The sequence below is a fragment of the Odocoileus virginianus genome, chromosome 1, assembly GCF_023699985.2.
Source record: "Odocoileus virginianus isolate 20LAN1187 ecotype Illinois chromosome 1, Ovbor_1.2, whole genome shotgun sequence".
Lineage (NCBI taxonomy): Eukaryota > Metazoa > Chordata > Mammalia > Artiodactyla > Cervidae > Odocoileus > Odocoileus virginianus.
Window position 1 is genome coordinate 29,561,867 of NC_069674.1, and position 27,888 is coordinate 29,589,754.

Below are 27,888 nucleotides of genomic sequence, written 5' to 3' on the forward strand. Positions count from 1 at the left end.
GCAGTAGAAAACTTTTCTAAGGGCCTTGGCTTTTCAGGAACGTCCATCAGCAAGGTCTCTTTCACAATCCTGGCAGAGGCCTGTTCGTCCATTCCCACTGTTGAAGTTGGGACAAAGTCTGAGAAACCGCAGGCACCTGCGGCTCTGAGCGAACTGGCGAGGAACACAGGGAAGGATGCCCCTTCTCCCATTGTCCGTCTCCAGCTTCCAGAACTTTCTGACAGGAGCTCGAAAATCTTGGCAGTCGCGCCTCAGAAATAAAAGCTATTTCGGGGACGAAGACCTGAGTCTGCACTGACGCTCCGCAAAGGTGTGCGTCTAAGAGGAGGGGATGACAGCTCGGCGGCGGAGACGAGCCACCTCCTCTCTTCAAGCCTCTGTAAAAGACGACTACCCAAGGAACGAGTTCGGACGCCAAAGCCTGCAACGGACCCACAACCCCGCGTCCGACCGCAGAGCGCGCAGAGCCCGCGGCTCGGCCGGAAGTGGGCGTGGCCTCGGGCCGGCTAGGCGAAGCCAGGCGCGGCGTGGGGAGGTGGGGTTCCTCCCGGGGCCCGGCCCGCAGCCGCGCGTTTCCGGCGCGCTCCCCCGCGTCTAGAGTCCTGTGGTCTCGCCCGTACCCCGCTGCCATGTTGGATTGTGAGGCCGTTGCCGCCGCCGCCGCCACTGCCGCCGAAGGAAGGTTGGGGGAGGAGTTGGGAGTTTAGCGCAGTCGCCGGAGTGCGAGGACAACGACCGTCCGGCCAGAGCCTACCCCGGCGGGAACGGGGAGCTCCCCTTTCTCACCGCGGCCTGCCGTCGGCTCCTCCTTCCGTGGCCTCGTCCCTGCGCCGGAGGAGCTGCGAGATGCTACGCCTCTGATTCCCCTCCTCCCTCCCCTGTCACCCAGAAGGGGAACGAGCGCTCGCCCACTCGCCGGAGAAGACGGCCCTGGCCTCCCTACCCCGCCGGCGAAACCATGAGCTCCGGCCAGCAGCAGCCGCCGCCGCCGCGGAGGGTCACCAACGTGGGGTCCCTGCTGCTCACCCCGCAGGAGAACGAGTCCCTCTTCACCTTCCTCGGCAAGAAATGTGTGGTCAGTGGCCGAGATCCGCATCGCCGCCCCCGACCTTAGTCTCCCGGGCCCAGGAGGGAGAGCCGGGAAGTGGGAGTTGGGAAGGAGGCGGGAGCGGCGCGGGGAGGGTCGGACTGCCGGCCAGGCCTCTCTCTGACCTAGCTCCCTGGGTGCGGGCAGTGCGGGCCGGAGGTCGCCTCCCGGACCTGCCCGGGAGCAGGGAAGTGTCAGGTCCGCAGGCCTGTGCTGGAGCCCTGCTCTCTTGGACCCGGGTCCGTGCCTCTGCTGCTGGTTCAAACTTTACTGTCAGGCCTCGCGGGGATCTTTTTACAGGAGCTGCTTGATCGTTGTAACTGGGCTCCTGGACTGGCCCTCGCTTCTCGTCCTACGACCCCGATGTGGGGGCACTTTCCTTCACAATGCCATTGGTTTCAGGAGTGGGTGGGTCGGGGACCGAATTCCAGATATGAATGAATCGGGCCGTAAGGTCGTCTTTTATTCTCCCTTGAGGATCTCAGGAAGGAGTGAAGTCGAGTGCATCGGTTTAGAACGGGGGGCAGGAAATGCTACTGCTCCCCACTGCAGAGGAACGAGGTTTATTTCTCCAGCAGTCTCGCTCAGGCCTGGTTTCTCTCTCCTCTCCACTGTTTTTGTTGTTTGTTTGTTTGCGTTGGTGGGAGATGCTGCTCTCCCAGAACCAAGCTCAGGGGAACCGCAATCTCCAGCAGTTCTTGGCCTTTTGGGATCTGGGAATGAGTCTTAGGTCGGTGCTGTGCGGCCTTTTCCAACTCCAGATGGCCGGTTGGAGCCAGCAGCTCTGCTGTGGGAAGGGGAATGTGTTGTTGACGGAAGCATTCATTACATTGGCTGCTGGCGCTTCTGGGGGTGGGGAGGTTGTGCTCTGTGGGGTAGGCCTTGTCAGCCTGCATCTTACTGGGGTGGCCGAGTTGAGCTGTGGTTGAGACTGTTGAAACGGTGTTCGGGTCCCTTTCTCCCCACTTTACTGGTTAACACTGCAGAGTCTGTGCCACTGATACCCCGGAACCACCTAGGGAGATGTCAACAGAGCCGTACCTTTTACAGCTTTCCTTCCTGATGTTAAATGTGTCACCCAGACTGCTCCTGCTTGTTTAAGAAGTTAGGATTAGACAAGTTCTGGAAAGTTACTGGATTGTTAACTTTCTAGGAGTTTACCCTTTGTATCCTGTTCCACCTGGTAGGAGATTGAATCATTACATTCCGTGCAGATGTGTTTCATATTTCAGAAGTTAGACCTGATTAGAATAAAATGAGGGAGGTGGATTAAAATCAGGACTTGGAAACTGTGAAGACAGTCAAGCCCCCTCTTCACTCTCCCCACATACTTTTTAAACAAAAAGATAACTGAGCCGGTGAGCCATATGTCTCACAGCAATTTAGTAATGTAACCGGAACTAGAAAAGCAGGACTCCTGATGCCTGTTGTGTTGTACTTTCCACTACATCATGTTGTTTTAGAAGTTTTTTTCTTACTTGTTACTGATTTATTTAAAAGTGGTGTTAAAGGACTAATCACTTTTCTTTTTCACCAGAAGCTGATACAATTAAAGTTTAAGATTCCTAAAGCAGCCCTAATTTGTGCATATTTTCAATTTAGGAAAATCTGTAGCAATTTGAATGTGACATTATCTGCAAATGAAACGTTTTAAAAAATTTTTTTCTGGTATACTACTTATGTTATATAATCTGTCTCAGAAAAGGAAGTAGTTGTACTGTGTGTTACATACCAGACACATTAGGCAGGGAGGGACATTACATTTATACACAAGCATACTGACTAATTGCTCTGCATTTCCTATAATGTTTACTGGTGTCAAAGAAATGACAGACATGTAAGAATACAGCGATAGATAAGGAATGGATTTCTGTCATTTAGAACCACACTGTTGGAGTTACCTGCTCTTGTTGTATGAAATAGTTACAAAGATTAATATTTGAAGTCTCCAATTATTAGTAAAGAATGAGATCTTAATTTTCTGGAACAGTTTCCCCCTCATCCCCCTTTGCTGACTGTGCAGTATTTTGTGCATTACTGAAATATTTTGTCTCATTTAAAAAAAAATCATGCAGTGAGATTTACAGGTCAGACCAAATTTGTTAAGCAAGAAGTGCATTCAGAGCTCTTAAGAATTCTCAAGAAAATGAAGCTGGAGTAGTTATAGTCCTAGCTCTCAAAGAGTTTCATTCCTGCTTTCACTCAGCAAATTAGTATTGAGTAGCTAATTGTTGAGGTCAAAATCAGAGTTGATGTGTCCCCTAAGGTAGCTTACTGAATCTAGATAGGGAAACTAATGTGTAAAGTGCTAAGTATATCAGTACTTCACAGTGACTGGTTAAGACGCTGCATGTTACAATGGAAAATATCCTGGGTTTGTAATCAGCAGTCCGGGGTTTAAATTCATAGTGTCAATTTGGATGTTTCTTAAGCCCCCTGTCCTAGAATTGGTTTTCTCATTTCTAGAATAGGGATACATCACATTGGGTGGTTGTGTGTATCAGGGCTGTCCATAAATGTGTGGATGCTGTTATTTTTATAAAGGTTTAGGAGATCACAAGAGAGGATGAGTAAAAGCTTTTTAGAATGGTCAGTACTTGAATATTTAAGTCTAGAGAGTATAGTCGTCATTGAATGCTCGAGTCCCTGTCAGTCAGTCCTTCATATCTAGAAATTTGGAGGGTTGACTGTTCCCCCCAGGGTGTGAGAAGTATGAAACAGCTTGGGAAGTCAGGGGACCTGCTGATGGTATGTTACGGAACAAGAAGGGTTCTCAGGTTTACATATGCGTTGGAATCATTGGGAGATTATTACAAATGTGTATGGCTAGGTCAGATTCCTAGATAATATTCAGATTCGTTGGTCTGAGGTGGAACTTGGGCATTTCTGTTTTTAGCAAGCTTAACAGAGACTAAGTTACATCACAGTTTGAGAATCACTGCTGAAATTCACTGTTTTCTAATAGGGTGATCCTGAAGCACGTTGGAAATGTTAATAGGTTTCCCCTCAATTTTTGGCCCATATTCTGTGAGTTATGATTAAGTCGAGCTCTTTTAGGATGCCATTTCTCTATCCCCTTAAATAACAGTGCATATTTCATAGATGTGGATGTAAGAGAGATGCAGTTGAGGAAATATTGCACTGATTAGTGGGATACCACAAGATCAGATTTGACTTTTAAAGTTCAAGGAGAAAGGTGGAGTCACTATTGAAGGATTGGAGGCAAAGGAGGTCAGATAGATGTTTACAATAAGCTCCATGAGATATGATGAGGGTATGAATTAAACCAGTGCTGGTGGGATCAAGGCAAAAAGACTCCAGTAGAATTTCATCCCCCTTAGTGGGCATGAGAGAGGGAAACTGGGGAAGAGGCACGTGTAAAACAATCAGCAGAAAAAGTGTGTAGAAACATGCATGTGTCACTGTGTGTAAATATGCCTAGATGTTAGTGAAACTCTTAAGTTCGTGGTTGTTTTCATGGAGGATGTGAATCTTCAGTAATCTATAGTTTTACTGCAGTTTTTAAAAATAGATTTTGAGAATGCTTAAGTTTCATTTAAAGCCATATGTAAATATATAAACATATGTCAATATACTTTTACATAAAGTTAATAGTTCTGGTGCAGTTCATCGCTGTTAGTATTTTCTTAGAACAATTAAGGGTTAAACACAAGATCATTAGGTCTTGTTTTGTTGTTCTTTTGCCTTTCATGTCATGTGATTAGTTATTTTCTATAAAGAGCATAGCCATCTTGCCAAGAAGAGTTAAATATGTATATATGTTCCTTATTCAAGGACGATATTAAGAATTGGGGAAAAAACAAAACCTGTACTATCTCTCAGCAACCATCTCCCATTTCGATTGGGGTTAGAAATGTTATTGACTGTTACCATTCCATGCATATTTACTTGGTTTGTTTTCAAGGTTTATTGATATTTAAGGAGACATTTTAATTAACTGATTTTAATGTTTATTTATGTATTTATTTTTAGTTCCTTAGCACTTGTTTTAACTTGCTTATTATAGTCTTTTAATTTTTGTGTATTTTTTTCTCACCCTGTATGTAATTCTGTGAGATTAGACCTTACGTCTACAGTCTTACTTAATTTTGATAATAACCAGCATATAGATCACTGCATACTTCTTGGTTGCATAATTAAAATAACTAACTTGTATACTCCTTAGTTCATTCAGCATTTCTCATTGCTTGATCAAGTTGTTAAAACCTTCAGTTTCTAATGCGCATGGTATCTGGACTTTGGTCTTCGTTTATTAGGAGAATAAAGCGGTTTAATTCTTCTGCTTAACTAATATGGTTGGTAGCAGTAGCTGTCCAACAGTTAACTTTATTTCTGTTCTAAATTCTTAAATAGGTTTAGAGGGAGAGGTGCCTAGAGGGATCATTGTCTTGATGAAGGCCTAAATTGAGGCAGTCCCGAAGGGAAGTTAGTTCTGGGAATATATTTCACCTTGAGTTTTATGTTAGGAGGGAAAAGGTTAAAATTCATAGGATTTGGAAGAGACAAAGACAGGAAGACAACCTAAGCTAGTGAAGAGGAAAAGAGGTGAGTACAAAAGTGAATTTCATACAGGATAGGCAGTAAGCACAGGAGATTTAGAAGAATCCAGCAGATCTGGGTTTATCTATCCTGTTTCTTGTTATTCTTAGCTCTGTAGTATAGGCAAACTTCTTCACAAGTATAAGCCTTAGTGTCTATATTTGTAAAATGGACTTAGCCAAGGATTTCAGAGAATAGTACAATGATGTGTGTAAAGCAGTTAGAATGCCTGCCACTTATAAAGTGTTTTGGGAGTTTAGAGAAGCATGTGAAAGAATGTTGTCATTAATACTGTTGACTACTTGGTTTAGATTTCTTGTTACTGTCAGGGAAGTTTTAAAGTAAAATCTTGAACTGTATATTACATTTGTTTTGATTTAGGTAAGTTAATTCTAACATTTTGGCTGAAAGTCAGTACATTATAGAGTATGTAAATAAGAGTTAAACAGCAGCTGGGACAAATCTATTTGGGGAATTTCTGGGTAGCTTTAGCCCCTCTGGTTGCTGACCAGAAAGGGAGAGGGGTCCTTGTATAAGAGGGGTCCTGGGTTTTAGTCCACGCTCTGCCACCAGTTAATTATGAGTGTGAACAAGAATTTCCATCCTCCTGACTTTCCTGATCATTTTCCTGATCTGAAACTGAGTGGTTGGACAGAATACACCACCGTCTTTCCACCTTTAATGTTCTACCACTCTAAATATTCTAGCTGCCAGGGACTCCAGCAGAGAAAGATCAGCCCTTCTGTTAACCTTGTCATATTTCTGTTTTGCACAGTGGAGACAAAGATAGTATATATCTAAGTGCAAGGTAGATGATCGAAGTGCAAGGTAGATCATCTAAAACCATTTCATTGCACATACCCATTTCTAACTCACTTTTTCTTTAGCATCACATTTTAATAGGCATTTTACCTCAGAAAGACCAGGGTGAACAGAATTAAACAGCATTAGCATTAGTAATGGAATAATCAGCTCTTAACTTTGAATTATTATTATTATTTATATTAATTACAAGGCATTTTTATATTACTATAAGTATGCCTTTTAATTAAGATGGAGTTACTTTAAAGAGTTCCTCTTTCGTTAACCAATTCCATCTAGAACCTTATTTTTTACATGACACTGTATTAGTGATATGATAGTTTGGTGTTACCCTTTATTGCTTATGATCTAAGGTTAAAAATAATTTGCTTTTTTTTTTCTTTCAGTTTTTAGTTTTTAAGTGTTAGACCCAATAGTTATAGTGAACCAACTTGGTTATTTTAGGGAGATTAAAAGTTGAAGTTTATAAGAGCAGGTAAGAATTCAGTTTCATCGTAAGTATTCTGAGAGTCATAGCTTTGATCTAACAGATTAGAACTCAGTATTTTTAATAGATTTCACTTTCACTGTAAAGATTCTGGAAGCAAGGCAAGTTTATACAGTCTTGTCCAGACTAATGTATATTGCTAATGTAAATAAAATTCTTACTGCCATGTTACTGAATGGTCTACTATTTTTTAAGTGTTAAATGTTGTTTAATTAGAAAATGTTTGGAATATTTGACTATATTCATAAATGTAGTGTAACAAAAATGTATTCTGTTTTTATTTATTGTATCTACATCAGTATTCTTGGAAGTAATAGAAGATTACATCATTATAGTGTTAATATGAGAGTAAAATTATTCGAAAACACCAGTTTCACTTTACGATGTGTTATAAAGGAATTTATGGCTTTTTTTTTTTTTAAGAGACCAAATAACTGGTGTAATATGGAGGAGGTAGATCTAAAAAAGCTCTCTTTAGAAAATAGAATCCAATGAAAGGTTTGGAGTAACTTCATATTTCAGTTGGTATGGTGTCTGTTATAATAGTTTAATTGTTTTCAGTGTCCTTGGCTCCTTGGTTTGTCTGCCATGGTGATTTTGCTTTTTAACTTATTTTTTACTTCACCTGAGGATTGTTAATAGAAATCTGTCTCTGTTAAAGGAGTACTCTTTAAAGACCAGGTAAATTGAAACAAAGAGAAATACAGAAGACATCTGGGGAAATAAAATGCCTTAAAAAAAATTATCATCAAACAAATACACAATAACTTTAGGACAGTGAAGTGTTTTGAAGTTAAAACTTTTATGTTAAACTTGGAGAAGCTAAAAGTATCTAGTATTTTTAAGTGTTAAAATAGAAGTGAAGTTGTTTATCATTTGTTTGGTCGCAAAATAAATTTAAGTGAAATTCTCCATACCAAAATACCTAAGGAATTGCATGGTAGTAAAGGAGCTGATTGATTTGTATGCAGTGCATGAAGCTAATCAAATGATTTCCTCTGTTTTTATTTATACAATATCATCATGATCAAGAATCAAGGACTTGCTGAGTACATAACACCTCAGTATCTTGGAATACATGAAAAGGGTAAGGAAGATATAGTCCTTACCTCTTAGTTTTCTGAGTAGTTAGGGAAGACCAAAATTATGCACATAAAGATACGTTTTGCAAGCCAGCGTAAAGTTTTGAATATTAGAAAAGGTAGGTATATCACTGTGAGTTTTAATACGTCACTATGGGACTCGAGCATGATGTCTTGAATGGCCTGTAGAATTTATGTCAGAACAGGAAGCCCCTCAGTTCAAGTGTAGGGAAATGTGTGAGCAACTATGGAGTAGAAAATTTGCAGGGAGTATTTGGAAATACTGAATAGACTGGCTTGGCTAGAATTGAGAATGGTATTTGCTTGAGGACATACTGAATGATAAGTTTGAGGGATAAATTGCAGCCAGATTTTAGAGAAGACCTTGAATGTCAGACCTAGGGATTGAGCTTTAGTCCCTAAGTAGGAAAAAGCCATGCTCCCCAGGTGGCACAGTCCTAAGGAATCCGCCTGCCAGTGCAGGAGACAAGAGACTCGGGAGTGATCCTTGGGTCGGGAAGGTCCCCTGGAGGAGGAAATGGCAACCTGCTCCAGTATTCTTGCCTGAGAAGTTCCATGGACAGAGGAGCCTGGAGGGCTATAGTCCACGGGGCCACAAAGAGTCAGACACGACTGTGCGACTAAACACATAACTGAACATATAAAGGGAGAAGTCACAAAGATTTTGACTCAATGTCAAGATAGGAAGTATGTAGAAATGGGGAAAACTGGAAGTTCTTATTCATAAGAATAATTGAGTAACACCTTGTGGTTGTGATTTAGTTGCTAAGTCTTGTCTGACTTGGGATCCCATGGACTGTAGCCTGCCAGGCTGCTATGTCCATGGGATCTCGCAGGCAAGAATAGTGGAGTGAGTTGCCATTTCCTTCTCCAGGGGATCTTCCCATCCCAGGCATCAAACCCATGTCTCTTACATCCCAGGTGTATTCTTCACTGCTTAGCCTCCAGCGAAGTCCCTGAGCTTTACCGTTTACTAAATATTTTCTTATTCATTATCTTAGCAGACCAGACATGGCCTGGCTAAGGAACCTGAATTGTAGTGACATCTAGAACACAAAAAGGATGAGTAAATACTCGGCCTTAGTTCTCATTGTGGATACCACCTATCACTCACAGCGATTTTTCCTACTTTGTCACGATGGAGTTTCTAATTCACTCAGTGTATTCCTACATGCAGCCACTGTCAGTCAGTCCAAGATCACTGTCCGTGAAATCTAGCTCCATTCCAAAGTTATATTCTTGAAGCATAGTGAAGAAAAAAATGGCAATATTTGGTTGACTCTGAATTCAGGATGACAACAGAACCTCCTTGTGGAAATGGCTCCATAGTAGAAATTGTAGGATTAAAGCTGTTGGAATCCTTTGTGTAATGTTTTTTATCGAGGCCTTAGGAGTGGAAGTAGATCTGTGAAGGGGTCAGTGCCTGTGAAGATACAGAGGTAGGCAGTCTGGCCCATATTTGACTTGACCAGCATTTGAAAAGGATGAATTTCAGTAAGGAGTTTAAAGGGAAGAAAGAGGTTCTGTTTATAAATTACCAGAAAATGGTATTCTGTAGGTTAACTTTTTCACTTATATTTTGTATCTTTCAGACATTGCCATGTTCATTTATATTGGTTGCATCCTTTTTATTACTGCATCCTATATTTTATGTATTCCTTATAACTTACTAACCTCTGTAACAGTTTTCTAGGACTACTGTAACAGGATACCACAAACTGTGTGGCTTAAAAAAACAAATCTAATCTCTCACATTTTTAGAGGCTAGAAGTCCAAAATCAAGGTGTTGGCAGGATTGGTTCCTCTTGGAGGCCTTGAGAGAGGATCTGTCCCATGCATCTCCTAGCTTCTGGCATCTGCTGACCATCCTTTATATTCTTTGGGTTATACTTTGATCACTCCAGTCTCTGCCTATGTAATCATCACAGGATTCTCCTTTTGTTCTCTACTTGTCTGTTTCTCTGTCTTTTTGTGTAAGGAAGCCAGTTATTGGACTAGTGTCAGCCCTAATGAACTCATCTTAACTCGATTACATCTGCAAAGAATCTCTTGATATATGGTCATGTTCACAGATAAACAGGGGTTAGGGTTAGGACAACAGTGTATTTTTTTAGGGAGACACACAGTTCAACTCAAAACAATGGGTATTTTTACTTTCCAAGTTTTTGCCTTTGAAAACAGTGTTGTAGTAAACATTCAAATACTTATTTCCGTGTATCCTTTCCAGGTATTTCTATAGAGTAAACTCTAAGAAATGAAGTCAGAGAGCATGAGCATTAAAAAATAGTAATGGATACTGCTGAATTGTCTTCCAAAACAGTTAGTACGAAACTGTCTAGTCGAATCAACATTAGAGTTTAAAGTCTTTTTTGCATTTGACCATTTCACTGGTGAAAAAAATCGCATTGTTTGATTTGTAGTTTCTGAAGAAGTTAAATATCTTTTTGAGTCTGTTGGTCATTTATATTTCTTCTGTAATTACCTGTTTTTGTCTTTAGACCATTTTTCTATTGAATTTGCTTTTTTATAGTGACCTAAAGAACTATTTAGGAATAGTACCTTTGTATTATGGTATTTTTCAGCAGTCATCATTTTATTTTTTGACAGAAATATTTTTGGTCATTGCATAGGTTTTTAATTTTATGTAGTTAAATGTGATAGTCTTTCAAGTGTATCAAGTTTTTATTTAATACTGGCTTAGTTCAGATTTGCAAGAATATTTACTCATATTTTCCTAGTACGTCTACTGTTTTATTTTATACCTATTATCTTTGATCTTTCTGAAAGTGACTTTGGAAAACAAGAGTCGTAGAAATCTAATACTACATTTTTATAATACAAATGGCCACGACACTACTTTCTGAGCAGTCCATTTTACCATACCTATTTGAAATGCTGTCCCTGTAATTTACCACATTATCAGATGTACTTAGCTCCATTTCTGCATTCTCTCTCTCTTTTTTTAAATTTGTCAGTGTATAGAATTTTTAGTTAGTATTGCTTTATAAAGATGATATGGTTTGATTAGTTTTAAGTCTCTCATTGGGCTTCACTGGTGGCTCAGACAGTAAAGAATTCCCCTGTACTGTGGGAGACCTGGGTTCGATCCCGGGATTGGAAGATAACCTGGAGAAGGGCATGGCAACCCACTCCAGTATTCTTGCTTGGAGAATCTCCATGGACAGAGGAGTCTGGTGGGCTACAGTCCATGGGTCACTCAAAGAGTTAGACACGACTGAGCACAGCATACAAGTCCCTCATTACTCTCCTTTTCAATATTTTCTAGCTGTTTTTATGTGCCTATGTTGTTGTTCAGTCACTAAGTCATTTCTGATTCTTTGCTGCCCCATGAACTGCAACACAACAAGCTTCCCTGTCCTTTACTTAATCTCCCTGAATTTGCTCAGATTCATGTCCCTTGAGTCATTCATGCTATCTTAACAATCTCATTCTCTGCCACCTTCTATTCCTCCTGCACTCCGTCTTTCCCAAGCATCAGGGTCTTTTCCAGTGAGTCAGCTCTTCGCATCAGGTGGCCAAAGTATTGGAGCTTCAGTTTCAGCATCAGTCCTTCCAATGAATATTTAGGACTGATTTCCTTTAGGATTGAATGGTTTGATCTCCTTGCAGCCCAAAGAACTCTCAAGAGTCTTCTCCAGCACCACAGTTTGAAAGCATCTATGCTTTGGCATTCAGCCTTCTTTACTGTCCAACCCTTACATCTGCATGTGACTACTGGAAAAGCCATAGCTTTAACTAGATGGACCTTTGTTGGCAAAGTAATGTCTTTGCTTTTTAATACGGTGTTTAGGTTTGTCATAGCTTTCTTCCGAGAAGCAAGCGTCTTAATTTCATGGTTACAGTTACTGTCTGCAGTGATTTTGGAGCCCAAGAAAATAAAATCTGTCACTGCTTCCACTTTTCTACTTGCCATGAAGTGACGGGATCGGATCCCATGATCTTAGTTTTTTTAATGTTGAGTTTCAGGTCAGCTTTTTCACTCTCTTTCACCTTCATCAAGAAGCTATTCAGTTCCTCTTTCTGCCGTTAAGAGTAGAATCATCTGCCGTCTGAGGTTGTTGATATTTCTCCTGGCAATCTGGATTCCAGCTTATTATTCATCCAGCATTTCCTGTGATGTACTCTGCATAGAAGTTAAATAAGCAGGGTGACATATACAGCCTTGACATATACAGTTCAGTTCAGTTGCTCAGTCATGTCTAACTCTTTGTGACTCCATGAATCACAGCACGCCAAGCCTCCCTGTCCATCACCAACTCCCGGAGTTTACCCAAACTCCTGTCCATTGAATCAGTGATGCCATCCTACCATCTCATACTCTGTTGTCCCCTTCTCCCCCTGCCTTCAATCTTTCCCAACATCAGGGTCTTTTCAAATGAGTCAGCTCTTCGCATCAGGTGGCCAAAATATTGGAGTTTCAGCTTCAACATCAGTCCTTCCAATGAACACCCAGGACTGATCTCCTTTAGGATGGACTGGTTGGATCTCCTTACAATCCAGGGGACTCTCAAGAGTCTTCTCCAACACCACAGTTCAAAAGCATCAATTCTTTGACACTCAACTTTCTTTATAGTCCAACTCTTACATCCTTACATGACCACTGGAAAAACCATAACTTTGACTAGACGGACCTTTGTTGGCAAAGTAATGTCTCTGCTTTTTAATATGCTGTCTAGGTTGGTCATTTGAAAAGACCCTGATGCTGGGGAAGACTGAGAGCAGGAGGAGAAGGGGACGACAGGATGAGAGGGTTGGATGGCATCACTGACTCAATGGACATGGATTTGGGTGAACTCCGGGAGTTGGTGATACACAGGAGGCCTGGTGTGCTGTGGTTCATGGGGTCGCAAAGAGTTGGACCGATGGAGTGACTGAACTGAACTGAACTAGGTTGGTCATAACTTTCTTTCCAAGGAGTAAGGGTCCTTTAATTTAATGGCTGCAATCATCTTCTGCAGTGATTTTTGGAGCCCCCCAAAAATAAAGTCAGCCCCTGTTTCCCCATCTATTTGCCATGAATTGATGGGACCAGCTACCATGATCTTCATTTTCTGAATGTTGAGCTTTAAGCGAAGTTTTTCACTCTCCTCTTTCACTTTCATCAAGAGGCTCTTTAGTTCTTTACTTTCTGACATAAGGGTGGTGTCATCTGCATATCTGAGGTTATTGGTATTTCTCCCGGCAATCTTGATTCCAGCTTGTGCTTCATCCAGCCCAGCATTTCTCATGATGTACTTTGCATATAAATTAAATAAGCACGGTGACAATATACAGCCTTAATGTACTCCTTTTCCTGTTTGGAGCCAGTCTGTTGTTCCATGTCCAGTTCTGACTGTTGCTTCCTGACCTGCATACAGGTTTCTCAAGAGGCAGGTAAGTGGTCTGGTATTCCCATCTCTTCAGAGTTTTCCACAGTTTATTGTGATCCACACAATCAAAGGCTTTGGCATAGTCAATAAAGCAGAAATAGATGTTTTTCTGAAACTCTCTTGCTTTTTTGATGATCCTGCGAATGCTGGAAATTTGATCTCTGGTTCCTCTGCCTTTTCTAAAACTAGCTTAAACATCTGGAAGTTCTCAGTTGACGTATTGCTGAAGCCTGGCTTGGAGAATTTTGAGCATTACCTTACTAGCGTGTGAGAAGAATGCAATTGTGCGGTAGTTTGAGCATTCTTTGACATTGCCTTTCTTTGGGATTGGAATGAAAACTGACCTTTTCCAGTCCTGTGGCCACTGCTGAGTTTTCCAAATTTGCTGGCATATTGAATGCAGCACTTTCACAGCATCATCTTTTAGGATTTGAAATAGCTCACCTGGAATTCCATCACCTCCACTAGCTTTGTTCCTAGTGATGATTCCTAAGGCCCACTTGACTTCACACTCCAAGATGTCTGGCTGTAGGTGAGTGATCACACCATTGTGATCATCTGGGTCATGAAGATCTTTTTTGTACAGTTCTTCTGTGTATTCTTGCCACCTCTTAATATCTTCTGCTTCTGTTAGGTCCATACCATTTCTGTCCTTTATTGAGCCCTTCTTTGCATGAAACGTTCCCTTAGTATCTCTAATTTTCTTGACAAGAACTCTAGTCATTCCTATTCTATTGTTATCCTCTATTTCTTTGCATTGATCATTGAGGAAGGCTTTCTTATCTCTCCTGGCTATTCTTTGGAACTCTGCATTCAAATGGGTATATCTTTCCTTTTCTCCTGTGCTTTCTGCTTCCCTGCTTTTCACAGCTATTTGTAAGGCCTCCTCAGACAGCCATTTTGCTTTTTTGCATTTCTTTTGACATATACAGCCTTTCCTAATTTTGAACCAGTCAGTTGTTCCATCTCTGGTTCTAACTATTGCTTCTTGACCTGCATACAGGTTTCTCAGGAGGCAGGCAGTCTGGTATTCCCATCTGTTTAAGAATTTTTCAGTTTGTTGTAATCCACACAAAGGCTTTAGCGTAGTCAATGAAGCAGAAGTAGTTATTTTTCTCGAATTCCCTTGACTTTTCTGTGATGCAGTGTATGTTGACAATTTGATCTTTGGGTTCCTCTGCGTTTTCTAAACCCAGCTTGTCCATCTGGAAGTTCTCAGTTTATGTACTACTGAAGCCTGGAGAAGGAAATGGCAGCGCACCCCAGTATTCTTGCCTGGAGAATCCCATGGAGAGAGGGACCTGGTGGGCTGCTGTCCATGGGGTCGCACAGAGTCGGACACGACTGAAGCGACTTAGCATGCATGCATGCATTGGAGAAGGAAATGGCAACCCACTCCAGTATTCTTGCCTGGAGAATACCATGGACCGGGGAGCCTGGTGGGCTGCCGTCTATGGCGTGGCACAGAGTTGGGCACGACTGAAACAACTTAGCAACAGCGGCAGTTCTACTGAAGCCTAGCTTGAAGGATTTTGCGCATGACCTTACTAGCATTCAAAGTGATTATGTGCCTATACTTAGTATTTTTTTTCACAACTTTACCCCCCACCCCATCTCCCACCAAAAAAATATTTGCTTTAAAAGAGCTTTGGATTCGTAAATTAATTTAGGAAAAATTGACTTAGGATTTTCATTGGAAAGCAAGTCTTTTTTTTTTTAATTTCCTTATTTCCTTCTGTAGTTATATAATTTTCTTATTGTGTGTGTGTGTGCACATGCTCAGTTGCGTCTGACTTTTTTTGACCCCCATGGACTGTAAGCCCACGAGGCTTCTCTGCCCATGGGGATTTTCCAGGCAAAAATACTGAAGTAGGTCGCCATTTCCTCCTCCAGGGGATCTTCCTGACCCAGGGATCAAACCTGTGTTCCCTGCGGCCGTGTGTTGGCAGGCAGATTCTTTACCACTGAGCCACCTGGGAAGCCCCCACATCAAGTGTACTAACCATCAAAACTTTTTTTTTCTATTTTAGATACAAAAACTATCCCGGTTATACTCATTGTTTAAAAACACACACACCCACAATGACTATATGGAATTGAAAGGTAAAATAGCCTTTTACACCTCTCATTGCCTAATATAATTAGTCTCAATAGAAAGCTCTTAAGGATTTGATGTGTCTCTTTCCTGTCCCTTTTATTTGTAGGTATGTGTATGAATGCATATGTTTGCACTTTACCTGCAAAGAGTCTCTTATTATATGAGGTACATATAAATTTACCTCATGCCCTTTTTTTTAAACCATCTTTATTATAGAAACTTTTAAACGTATGCAAATTATAAAATAGGACAATAGTTATCAACTCATGGCTAGTCTTGTTTGCTTTATATCTCCAATCACTTTTCTCTTTCCTGTGTTATTTGGAAATAAGTAGCAGACACTGTATAATTTTCTTTTTCTTAATTAGTCTGGCTAGAGGTATGCTAATTTTATTGATTTTCTTAACAAAACAAGTTTTAGTTTAACTGATTTCTACTGTTTTTCTTGTTTTTTTTAATTGATTTCTGTTCTGATATTATTATTATTATTATTATTTTTTGCTTTCATTGAATTTAAATTGCTTTTCTTTTGTAAGGTGATAATTACTCAGGTTATTGATTTGAAACCTTTTTCTGATGTGATGTTTAGTACTGTACATTTTCTTGTAAATACTGCTTTACTGGCATCTCATGTGTTGGATATGTTGTATTTTCATTTAATTTAAATTACTTTCTAATTTTCCTTTTCATTTCTTTGACCCACACATTTTGTGGTGTTGTTTTCTAGAAGCATGTAATTTAGTGTTCAAGTTTTAGGGATTTTCCAGATATCTTTCTGCTACTGATTTCTAACTTAATTCCATTATGTTAGAAAATATATGGATCCTTTTTATATATAAGAATATGGTTTAAATTGATGTTCCACATGCACTTGAAAATAACACACAATTCACTGTTGTTAGGTGCTGTGTGTGCACACTAAGTTGCTTTAGTTGTGTCTGACTTTGCAACCCTGTGGACTCTAGCCCACAAGGCTCCTCTGTCCATGGGATTCTCTAAGCAAGAATACTGGAGTGGGTTGCCGTGCCCTTCCCCAGGGATCTTCCCTGCCCAGGGATTAAACCTGTGCCTCTTAACTTCTCCTGCATTGGCAGGCAGGTTCTTTACCACTAGCGCCATGGTGGAGTGTTCAACAATTGTTAATTATATCAGGTTGATCAGTAGCATAGTTTTAAGTTGTCTTTATCCTTACTGATTTTCTGTCTACTTGCTCTGTCAATTTTTGAGAGAAAGGTGTTAAATTCTTTCATTATTGTTATGAATTTCTCCTTGCAGTTATATCAGTTTCTCTTCATTTGTTTTGAACCTGTTTATCATGAGCGTAAATATTACAACAGTTACGTCCTGTTGAAGAATTGACCCTCATTATTTAATGACCCCCATTGTGTCTGATATACTTTCTTCTGAAATCAACTGTTACTGAAGCTTTCTTTTAATTGGTGTTATAATCTTTTTTTGGCGTTATTTTTAATATTCTTATGTCTGTGTACTTAAAATAGGATTCATATATGCGGCACATAGTTAGGTTCTGCTTTTGAAGACCAGTCTGATGGATGTTTAGAGCATTTACATTTAATTCATTATTGATATGATTGGATTTAAAATGTACCATCTTACTGCTTGCTTTCTGTTTGTCTCACATCCTCTTTATTCATTTTCTCTTTTTTCTGCCCTTTTTTAGATTGAGTTAGTAGTTTTCAATTTTCTTTCAATCTCGTTTTTTGGTTTATTAGTTGTCACTTTTGTTTTTGTAGTTGCTCTAGGGCCTACAGTGTGTCTTTAACTTACTGTAGTCTGTGTTCAAAGGGTATTTTATCAGTTACTGAAAGAACTGTATATAATTGCACAGTTCCATTTCTTCCCTTCAGGACCTTGTGCTATATTGTTGCCATTTTACCTTTCAGTTCCATGATGCATTGTTATTTTGCTCTAATGATTTAAATATTTTTAAAGGTGATTCGAAAGTAAGGGGGGAAAAAGTCTTGTGTTTATCCACTTGTTATCATTTCTGCTGTCTTTAATTCCTTTGTGTAGATTCAGCTTTCTTTCTGCTGTCAGTTTTCTTCAGTCAAAATATTTTTCCCCTCTCGCTCTCCTTCCCTCCCTCCCTGTCTCCCCTTTTTTTTTCTCCCCTTGAATATCTCGTATTGTACAGGTCTGCTGCTAATACATTCTTACTGCTTTGTGTCTCTGAAAAAAAATCTGTATTTTTAAATTAAATTTTATTTACTATTATTTTTCTTAATCTATCTTTATTTATTAACTTTTGGTTGTGCTCTTTGTTTCTGTGCCCAGTCTTTCTGTAGTTGCGGAGACTGCGGGCTGCTCTCTAGTTGTGGTGGTCGGGATTCTCATTGCAGTGGCTTCTCTTGTTGCAGAACACAGGCTCTAGGTTAATCGGCTTCAGTAGTTGCAGCTCACTTTCTCTAGGGTGTGCGGACCTCAGTAGTTATGGCGTGTGCGTTTAGTTGCTCCATGCCTGTGGAATCTTCCTAGACCAGGGATCAAACGCCTGCATTGGCAGCTGGGTTCCTATCCTTCATACCACCTGGGAAGTGTAAAACATCTTAGTCTATATTTTGCCCTGAGTCTTGAAAGATATTTTCTCTGGATACATAATTCTACATTGATAGGTTTTTTAAAATTTCTATAAAATTTGCTCCAGTATCTTCTGATTTGCAGTTATTGCTGACAGGAATTCTACTGTTGTCATTTTCTTTAATCTTCTGTACACAGTATGTCTTTTTTTCCCTCTGATTACTTTTAAGATTTTTCTCTTTATTGCTGATTTTAAGGACTCTGATTAAAATGTGCTTTTGCTACAATTTTCTTATAATGTTGGGATTTCTTATACTTCTTGGATATGTGAATTTATAATAAATTTATATCAAGTTTAGAAATTTTTCAGGCTTTTTTCCCCCAATATCCACTCCCTCCTCCAAAGAAAAGCTAAACTTCAAAAAAACTAGACACATGTTAACTGCTTGAAGTTGCCCGAGACCTCAGTCCTGTAGAGCTCATTTTTGTTTCTTTCCCTCTCCTTCTCACTGTGAGTTAATAGTAGTGCTGTGTGAAGTCGGTAGTCTCTTGTCTGCAGTGTCTGATCTGCCACTAATACCATTTAGATGTTGACTTTTTCTTCTCAGATGTTATAGTTTTCATTTCCAGAATTTTAATTTAGATTCTTAAAAGTATATTCTATGTTTCTAAGTATTTAACATGTTCTATCTTTGCTGTAGCTAATGTATGGAATACAACTATGGTAACTGTTTTAATGTCCTTGTCTATAATTTCTAACATCTGTATCATATCAGTTTTCATGATTTATCCTTATGTTCACTGTGAATCACATTTTTCTGTGAAAAAACATGCTTGGTAATTTTTTTTTTTTAATTACTGTATACCAGATATTGTGACATTTGTCTTTGAAGTTTAATGGTAAGGTGTTATTTTTTAATTTTCCATCAAAATACTCTGCATTTGTTAGTTGCTGTATTTTAAGAGCATTCCCCCTTTTGCAATAATGACTAATATATCTGAAGATACTAATTTTTTAAATTCTCATCATTGAAAAAACTTTTCAATTAATATTCATGTAGTTCCTCTCGTCTTTGTTCCTGTTTCCTCAGCTATGATTATTCTTGGTTGTGGTCCAAATTTATGTTTGAAAGACTGCTTTCTAATAGATAATTAGCTTGTTGTTGTTTTTTTTAATTATTTTATTAAATAAAATAAAATAACTTTATTTTTTTCCAACAGTTTTAAATTTACAGAAAAATTGTTTGGAAAGTCTGAAGGATTTACATATACCCTGTTTCCTTTTACCCACCCCACTTTGTCCTGTAAAGAATGGCTTGCGTTAGTATGATACATTTGTTAAAATTGATGAGCCAATATTGATGCATTATTATTAGTTCAAGTCTGTAGTACAAGGAGATTTAAATCTGTACAGATCTATAGATTTTGGTTTCCACAAATGCTTGTCATATCCCCACCATTGTGATACCACACAGAATGGTATGCCCTAAAAATACCAAAAGCTCCACCTGTGTATCCCTCCTTTTGAAACTCTAGGATTCATTGATTTTTTTTTTTTACTTTGTAGTTTTGCCTTTTCCAGAATGTCATGTAATTGGAACCATGCAATAGGTAGTATTTACAGACTGGTTTCTTTCATTTAGCATTTAAGATTCCTCCATGCCTTTTTATGACTCACTATCTTGTTACTTTTTAATGATGAAAAATATTTCATTTTAGTGTGGATGTATCACAGTTTATTTATTCATTTTACCTATTAAAGGAAATCTCAATTGCTTCAGTTTTTGGTAGTTGTGAGTAAAGCTGCTGTAAACATCCATGCTGGTTTGTGCGTGGATGTACGTTTACAGTTGACTTGGGTAAATATCTAGAAACACGATGGCTGCATCATGTGGGAAACCTGTGTTTAGCTTTGTTAGAAACTGCCAAACTGTCTTCCAAAGCTGTTGCATTTTGTATTCCCACTGGGGATAAATGAGAGTTTCTGTTGTTAGGCATTCTCCCCAGTATTTGGTGTGAGCAGTGTTTTGGATTTTAGTTAATGCTAACAGGTTTATAGTCATGTCTCATTGTTTTAATTAGCCATTTCTAATGCTGTTTGATACTGAGTATCTTTTTGTGTGCTTATTTGCTATTTGTGTATCTTCTTTGCTGAGGTGTCTGTCTAGTCTTTTTGCCCAAGTTGTAGGTGGGTAGTGTGTTTCTCACATTTTGAGTTTTGAGAGCCCTTTGTCTTTTTGGTGTGCCTCCTTTATCATGTGTTTACATACACATGCTCACTCAGTCTGCGGCTTTCGCTCCTGTATCAGCCTCTTCTGCGGAGCAGAAGCTTTAACGCAGTTCAGTGTATCCGTGTCCTCTTGTAGGTAGTGCTTTTGCTTTTGTTCCGAAAAAGTCAGCGTGAAGCCCAGGGGCGTGTACATTTTTTTCCTATGTTGTCCTTTAGAAGGTTTTACAGCTTCACGTTTGGCAATTAAATCTGTGATCAATTTAGAGTTAACTTTTGTGAAGTGTGTAAGAGCAGTATCTAGATTGATTTTGTTTTTGTAAGTGGTTGTCCATATTTCAGGAAGATTATCCTTTTTCCATTGGATTGTCTTTGCTCCTTTATCAAAGATCAGTTGCATGTGTTTATGTAGATCTACTTCTGGGCTCTCATGTTATTAATTTGTGTCTTACCTCTTTTTTTCTTATTTAATCTTGCTAAAAATATATTAGTTTTATTGATCTTTTAATTTCTTTATTCCTGTTTTCAATTACATTGATTTCTGCCGCAAATTTTATTTTTCTTCTTTTCTTTTGCTTTGGATTTAATTTGCTCTTTCTTTTTAATTTCCCAAAGTACATACTTAGGTTGTTGATTTTAGATTTTTTTTTTTCTTTTCTCATACATGCACTCAGTGCTATAAATTTTCCACTAAGCACTGCTTTTGCTGCATTCCACAAAACTCATGTTTTCATTTTCACTTAGTTCAAAATATTTTAAGATTTCTCTTGAGATTTCATTGATCCATCTGTTATTTAGAAGTATGTTTCATCTCCAAATGTTTTGAAAATCTCCAACTGTCTTTGTTATATTGATTTCTGCATTGTTGTCTGAGAACATATTTTGTTTGATTTCCTTGTTGTTGTGTTTTATGGCCCAGCTTATGGTCTGTCCTGGTGATTATTACATGTAAGTTTGAAAAGAACATATATTCTACTGTTGACGTATTCTATAAATGTGAACTGGATCCACACGGATGGGTTTGAGTATACTCTAAAAGATTAGCACTGTCTATTTTTTAGGTTCACTTAAAAACCACTGAATAGTTTGTTTATTTAACTCAGCATACTGGAAATTGTTCCCTGCTTCTGTGCTCATCTTACTGGCCTTGACGTGCTTTGAAAGTTAGTGGGGAAAGTGCATTCTTTTTCAAAGTATATTTTGACTTTGGTATGCTTTTCTGTGGGTGGAAGTATGATCCCCTTTTCTGTGGGTAGAGATTGTGGTGGAAGCAAATTCCTGAATTTTGTGGCAGTTAAAATATTAGGAATGGCATTGCATTGACTGAAGGTTTTCACCATGTCATATAGATGTTTATGGTTGATTGAGGTGCCAAGAAGAGAATTGCTGTCATTCTTCTAAAAATAATTTAAATACCACAGATTAGCAGTTGCTACTTTTTTGAAAAATATTTAAAATAATTTTGATAATGTAGAAATAATAGGATTCTAAGAATCACTTTCCTTCCTTTTTATTTCATTCAGTGAATGAGTGCACAGTGCATATGAAATACTGTGCTAAGGCTGAGGATACATACATGGCCTTTGTGCTTATAAGATAAACCGTGTTTATTGGTGAAGCAGACCTCACATAGCAACCTATGACAAATCATTCAGTGATAAATGCTTCATTGGATGTGTCAAGGAAATGTTACAGCTAATGTTGAGGGAAAAGGAATATGTTGGCTACCAGAGGACCCCATGGACTCCAAAACAGAATTGAACAATAAAATTTCAGGGAAGGCAGGAGGCTGGGAGGCTCTGAGAACAGTGACAGGAGTCGGTGGACCTTCTCTCAACTCCAGTAATCTCCCTGAACTCCTGAGTCTTGTGACTCCGTTTGGGAAACTAAATTTCCAGGAGAGGATCTAAACTGACAGAGCTGTAGCCTCGGTGCTTGTCCCTGGAGAGAAGCAACAGGTCTCTCACAGTTAGAAGTATTGGGTGCTGGGGACAAGCAGCACCTGCAGCAGGGTAGCTTTATTATATATTGATAAAAGCTAGTGAATATCCAACCAAGATACAGTCCAGGATGGTTTGATCTCTCACTGACCTAAACCTTCTGTAGGCACCATTATTAAAAATTGGTTACTTTACTGTAGTTCAGTTCAGTGGCTCAGTTGTGTCCGACTCTTTGCGATCCCATGGACTGCAGCACGTCAGGCATCCCAAGTCATCAACTCCCAGAGCTTGCTCAGACTCATGTCCATCCAGTGATGCCATCCAACTGTCTCATCCTCTGTCATCCCCTTCTCCTCCTGCCTTCAATCTTTCCCAGCTTCAGGGTCTTTTCTAGTGAGTCCGTTCTTCCCATCAAGTGGCCAAAGTATTGGAGTTTCAGTTTTTTAGTTAGAACTTTGATCCTAGATTTGCAGATGGTAAAGGTATGAAGAGTGTCTTTTGTGTGTTTGGAAGCTTGGTTTTGTTTTTGTTTTTGTTTTTTTTTCTGGTTCTCTCTATTTTCATTGACCAACTTGCTGAAAACAAAGGAATACTGAAACTTTTCTTACTATGTGAAGTCCTCATATTCTCCCGTGTCTCCTGCCCCTGCTACCGACAAGTTCTTGATCTATTAAATGGTAAAGTTCTTTTAAAAGGAAAACTAATATGATATACCTTTTAATACCCTACTCCTTTGTAGGGATCGCAGTCTAACATCTAGTTATGCATGGTCATTCGATTTCAGTAATAATAACCAGAGTTAGACATACTGGCTCACACATTTTGAATAAAAATTGCCTTTTGAAACTAGCAATATTGAGGTTTCTGAGGATAAAACCTGGTTTTTTGAGCAAATTTATTTTTCTGATTACTGACTAGATCATTATTAGTGTTTTACATTACATTTTTTAGTCTTTTAAGAAGTTGTAATAAAGTATGTTCTGTGCTTAGTCGCTCAGTTATGTCAGACTCTTTGCAACCCCGTGGACTGTAGCCAACCAGGCTCCTCTGTCCATGGGATTCTCCAGGCAAGAATACTGGGGTGGGTTGCCCCAGGGAAGATCCTCCTCCAGGGGATCTTCCCGACCCAGGGATCGAATCTAGCTCCCCACATTGCATGCAGTTTCTTCGCTGTCTGAGCCACCAGTGAAGCTGTAATAAAATATAAATCTTAAAAACAACTTTGGAAAGGTCTTGCCTATCCCTCCCTCTTTTTTTGCTTATCTGATTCTTATGCATAATGTATAAGAGAGTCTCAAATGTTGTACATTAAGTCTTTAAGTTAGCTTGTATGTTGAATTTAAACTGTTACTTACCCTTAGTTAAAGCTTCTCTTTGCATGTCCTTCTCCCAGCTTGATTGTACATATGAAAGTCAAGCAAATTAAATGTGCTTATATATAAAATATGTATGCACATTCCTATGATTGCATTTAAAAGCTTGGATAATTATGAATTGCTGCATATATTATAACAAATGTGGGGGTTAGTCGATTGAATTTTAAACTTGCTTATCTTGATTAGTCACGTTTAAGAGTTAAGAAGACTCAAAGAGAAAGTCTGTGAAAGAAATCATAGACTTTGACCTTCATTACAGAGACAGGCTATCTCCCCATACTAGCCAAAATTTTCTTTTCTCTTTATAGCTTTAGACACTCTAGTATGTTCTATTCAGCAGTGTTCACTTTTAATTTTTTTTTTTTAAGGGGAAAGACTTTTGAAAGCTGCTAGAAATTCTTCCTTGGTTATAGTTTCTAAATCGGAAAGATGATCTTTTTTATTTTTCTCAGACTTGTACCATGATATGACTTGAATAGATCTTTTGTGTTTTTTTGGTGTGAGTATATTTTTCAAATCAATATTTAATTATTTGAAAAGCTAAAATATTTACATAGTTTAAAATTAAATGTATGAGAAGAAATATTTTTGTCCTGTCCTATCCTGCATTTGCTTTATAAAACCCATGCACACACACAAAACCCCTAAACAGCTGGCAGCTGTTACTAGTTTTCTGTGTCTTTTCCAGATGGTTTTATGCATATTTAAGCAACGAAAATGATTTATTCTTGCTTTCACTATTGCACACAAATACTATACTGTACTCTTCATTTTATATCTTGCTTTTTTCTCACATAACTGTTATCTAGACTTAAAGAGCCTCTTCATTTCCTTTTTAGGCAGCTCTTTAGTATCCCATTGTATAGCTGAACTGTGGCTTATTTAATGAATTGAGTAGGTATTTTTATTGATCTAGAAATACTCAATGCCTGTTGAGTAGGTATTTTTATTGATTCCAGTTGCCTGAGTAATTTTGGGTAGTTTTAAATTTCAGGGTTTGTTTTAATAAATGAAAGATTTGAATTATTTTAATAGTTTGGATGGAAGTCTTTCTAAAATGAGTTACTCCATTACCCTAGTTTAAATTCATCAAACTGAACTTATTTTAATTCCTATATGATAAGCTAGATTATCTATGTGAACATTTTGGGTACCATATATTTTACTGTGTAGTATTTCCTTGTGTTGGATGCAAACTATCTTATTTTATGAATTTATTCATCTTGACCATAGTAAGACTTTTTAGGGTTATTGCAGTCAGTTATAGCTCTTCTTTTACACTGGATATTATCTTTGATTATATATTTCTCATCCCTCCTGATTACTAAAAACTTTTTTCTCAGTGCTTTATAAATTTCTTACTCTTCCACATAAGCAAGATTGTTTGAGTAATGCCTGCCTCTGTTGCCTCCCTCTGTTTTCTGAGTGCATGGGCTGTACCATAGGGGATTTATGGCAGCTTTCTTGTCAAGGAAGCGCTCCATTAGGCTTCCTTCCAGGAGAACTGTTCTTATTATCTATGAGTACTAGTGGGGAAACCCCTGTACTAGCTACATCAGCACTCATAATTGTTCCTGTTCAAGGGCTTTTGTTTTTTTCAAATGAACTTTAAATTTCTCAGCGTGTTTGCTTTTTGTTGACTTTTTAATTCTATATTCCATTTTATTCTTTAGTATTTCCTATCCAAATACTGTTTTGGATAGTATTTCCTATCCAAAAAATGTTTAACCCAATCATTTGTTCATTTGTGTAGTTTGAAAGTAAAGTGTTAGCCACTCAGTCCTGTCCTATCCTTTGTGACCCCACGGACTATAGCTCGCCAGGTTCCACTGTCCATGGTATTCTCCAGGCTAGCATACTGGAGTGGGTAGCCATTCCCTTCCTGACCCAAGGATCAAACCAGGTCTCCTGCATTACAGGCAGATTGTTTACCCCTGATCCACCAGGGAAGCCCTAAGGACCTTAATTACCTAAACAGTCGATTGGCTTTTTTGGAAGAAAATCTTCTTTGTAAAACCAAGTGAAAAGACGAACTGCTTTCTCCCTCTTATTTTTGATGACTGAATCTGACCAAAGTTTTGTTAGACAATATCATGTTGCTTATCCTCATAAATAGTAAACTGTAATAGTAGGTTAAGTGTTAACACTTAAGGGATTCCATACGTGACCCCTAGACTGAGATTTGAAAGATGAGCAGAGTTAACCAGGTAAAAGGAGGTGAGATATAGGGTGTTTGCGTTTGGGAGCATGGAATTGAAATGGAAGATGAGGATATGAGAAAGGGTAATGAGTTAGACAAAAACAAACTCATGTGTCTCCAACACACAGTGTGTGATAGATGAGAATGAGGCTATACATGCTCTCCTTTTTGTGATTGGGAATGAATTATTTCCCCCATCATTTTGCTAATATCCTACATTGATGAAACCACATCTAAGTATCATGTTTCATTTTACCAGACTAATAAGGGTAGCCAGCCTGATAAGGAATCCGTAAGTGAGATCAGATGATGATGATCAAAGTAAATTTTAGTTGAAAGGAGATGACCTGAGAAATAGGGTTGTAAGGGCATATCTCTGTTGGAAGTGAAAGTGTTCTTGGCGTTGTACAGAACTAAGTCTGATGTAATCAGTGGGGACAGCACACATCTCCAGTTTAATATTGTAGCTATGCACCTAGCACTGTACCAACTGTATAGCAAATGCGCAACGGGTATCTAAATGAATAAAGGTTAAAATATTTGCAAGTGGCAATTACTAGAAAACCAGGTTTAAGTTAAGTATTAAGAATTTTCTGAGTTGCTTAGTGATGAGATAGTTTTTCCCTTAAGTTGTGAGCTTTGCTGTTACAGCAGGCGTCAAGCAGATGCTATTTAATCATCTGTTAAGAATGTTATGGGACTTCCCTGGTGGTCCAGTGGCTAAGACTTCCAAGTTCCCAATGCAGGGGGCCTGGGTTTGATCCCGACTCAAATACTTTAGTCACCTGATGCGAAGAGCTGACTCTGTAAAAGACCCTGATGCTGGGAAAGATTGGAGGTTGAAGGAGAAAGGGGCAGCAGAGGATGAGATGATTAGATAGCATCACTGACCCAGTGGACATGAATTTGAGCAAACTTGGGCGATTTTGGAGGACAGAGGAGCCTGGTGTCCTACAGTCCATGAAGTCACAAAGAGTTGGACATGACTTAGTGACTGAACAACAACAAAGAATGTTATATGAAAAACTGATTATAAAGGAGCCCCTCCCTCCTGACCCTGCTCCCCTCACCAAACACATAACCATTGGTCTTTTCGATCTGTTTCATTCAGTAGTATTTTGGAAGTTGCTCAGTCAGTTTTCTTCATGGGTAAGATCATTGTAAAAAATAACTGTCAAGTTTGGTTTGGCAAAAGGAATATATTAGCTTAGATAGTTCATTTTTTTTTTTGATTCAGAATTTTGTTGCTCTAATTAATGCATCGTTTTCTCACCCCAAGTAAGGCTGATCCAGGTCTTGTGGTCTGAAGCTTGTACAGTTCGGAGACGCTGTCTTTAAGAAAAAGGGTCTAAAATCTAAATACAGAAGTAGAAAAGGATCACAACAAATGAGTAATACTATAAAGATTACAAAATCCAGAAAAATAGATTCTTACTATTGTAATTTCTGCTATTATTGAGTGATACACCTCCTTAATACTTTTTATCTACAGTTTTTGACCACATATTGTTGATCACCTATGTACATGACAATTTTATATTTTATATGGAGAGAAACTTTCCTCTTGTCCAAGGCTTGGCAAGCTATGGCCTTTATGCCAAATCCAGCCTACTTGAATTTGTAAATAAAGTTCTGTTAGAACAAAAGCACCTCCAAATTCCCTGTAGCTGGGTTTGCACACTACAGTGTAGAGTTGAAAGAGACTGAATGGCCCACAAAGCCTAGAATATTGATTGCCTGGTAACTTTACAGAAAAAGACTCCTGCTTAGTATGTAGTACGTTTGGTCAGACTCTATTGTTTCCTATTATTGATAGGTATAAAGCTGAAAGGAATTTTTTGAAAACAGTTACGGGTAATAGCATATCTCTACTTTTCTTCACTTTGCTTAGAGGGTGCTTCTTGCCTTGTAAAAACACCTCTCTGATCTCAGGTGGCTGGACCACTGACCCCTCCCCCAGAAATGTTCATGAAGTTTGGTCATAGTATTCCACCCCTCACAGGGAGCTGAGTAAGTGAAGTTGCTCAGTCGTGTCCGACTCTTTGCGATCCTATAGACTG

At 38.9% G+C, this 27,888-nt stretch overlaps 1 protein-coding gene across 2 annotated transcripts in view; it reads left to right on the top strand.

The window, feature by feature from the left end:
• The first annotated feature begins 645 nt into the window (after positions 1–645).
• WASL (WASP like actin nucleation promoting factor) overlaps positions 646–27,888 on the top strand; it is a 75,214-nt gene continuing 47,971 nt past the window's right edge. Inside the window, exon 1 of one of the 2 annotated variants that reach the window (XM_020909480.2) lies at positions 646–1,075. In XM_020909480.2, the coding sequence (XP_020765139.1) occupies positions 959–1,075 (117 nt within the window). In that variant the 5' untranslated portion in view covers positions 646–958. The remainder of the gene's footprint in view (positions 1,076–27,888) is intronic. The other variant, XM_020909479.2, reaches the window with a different exon arrangement.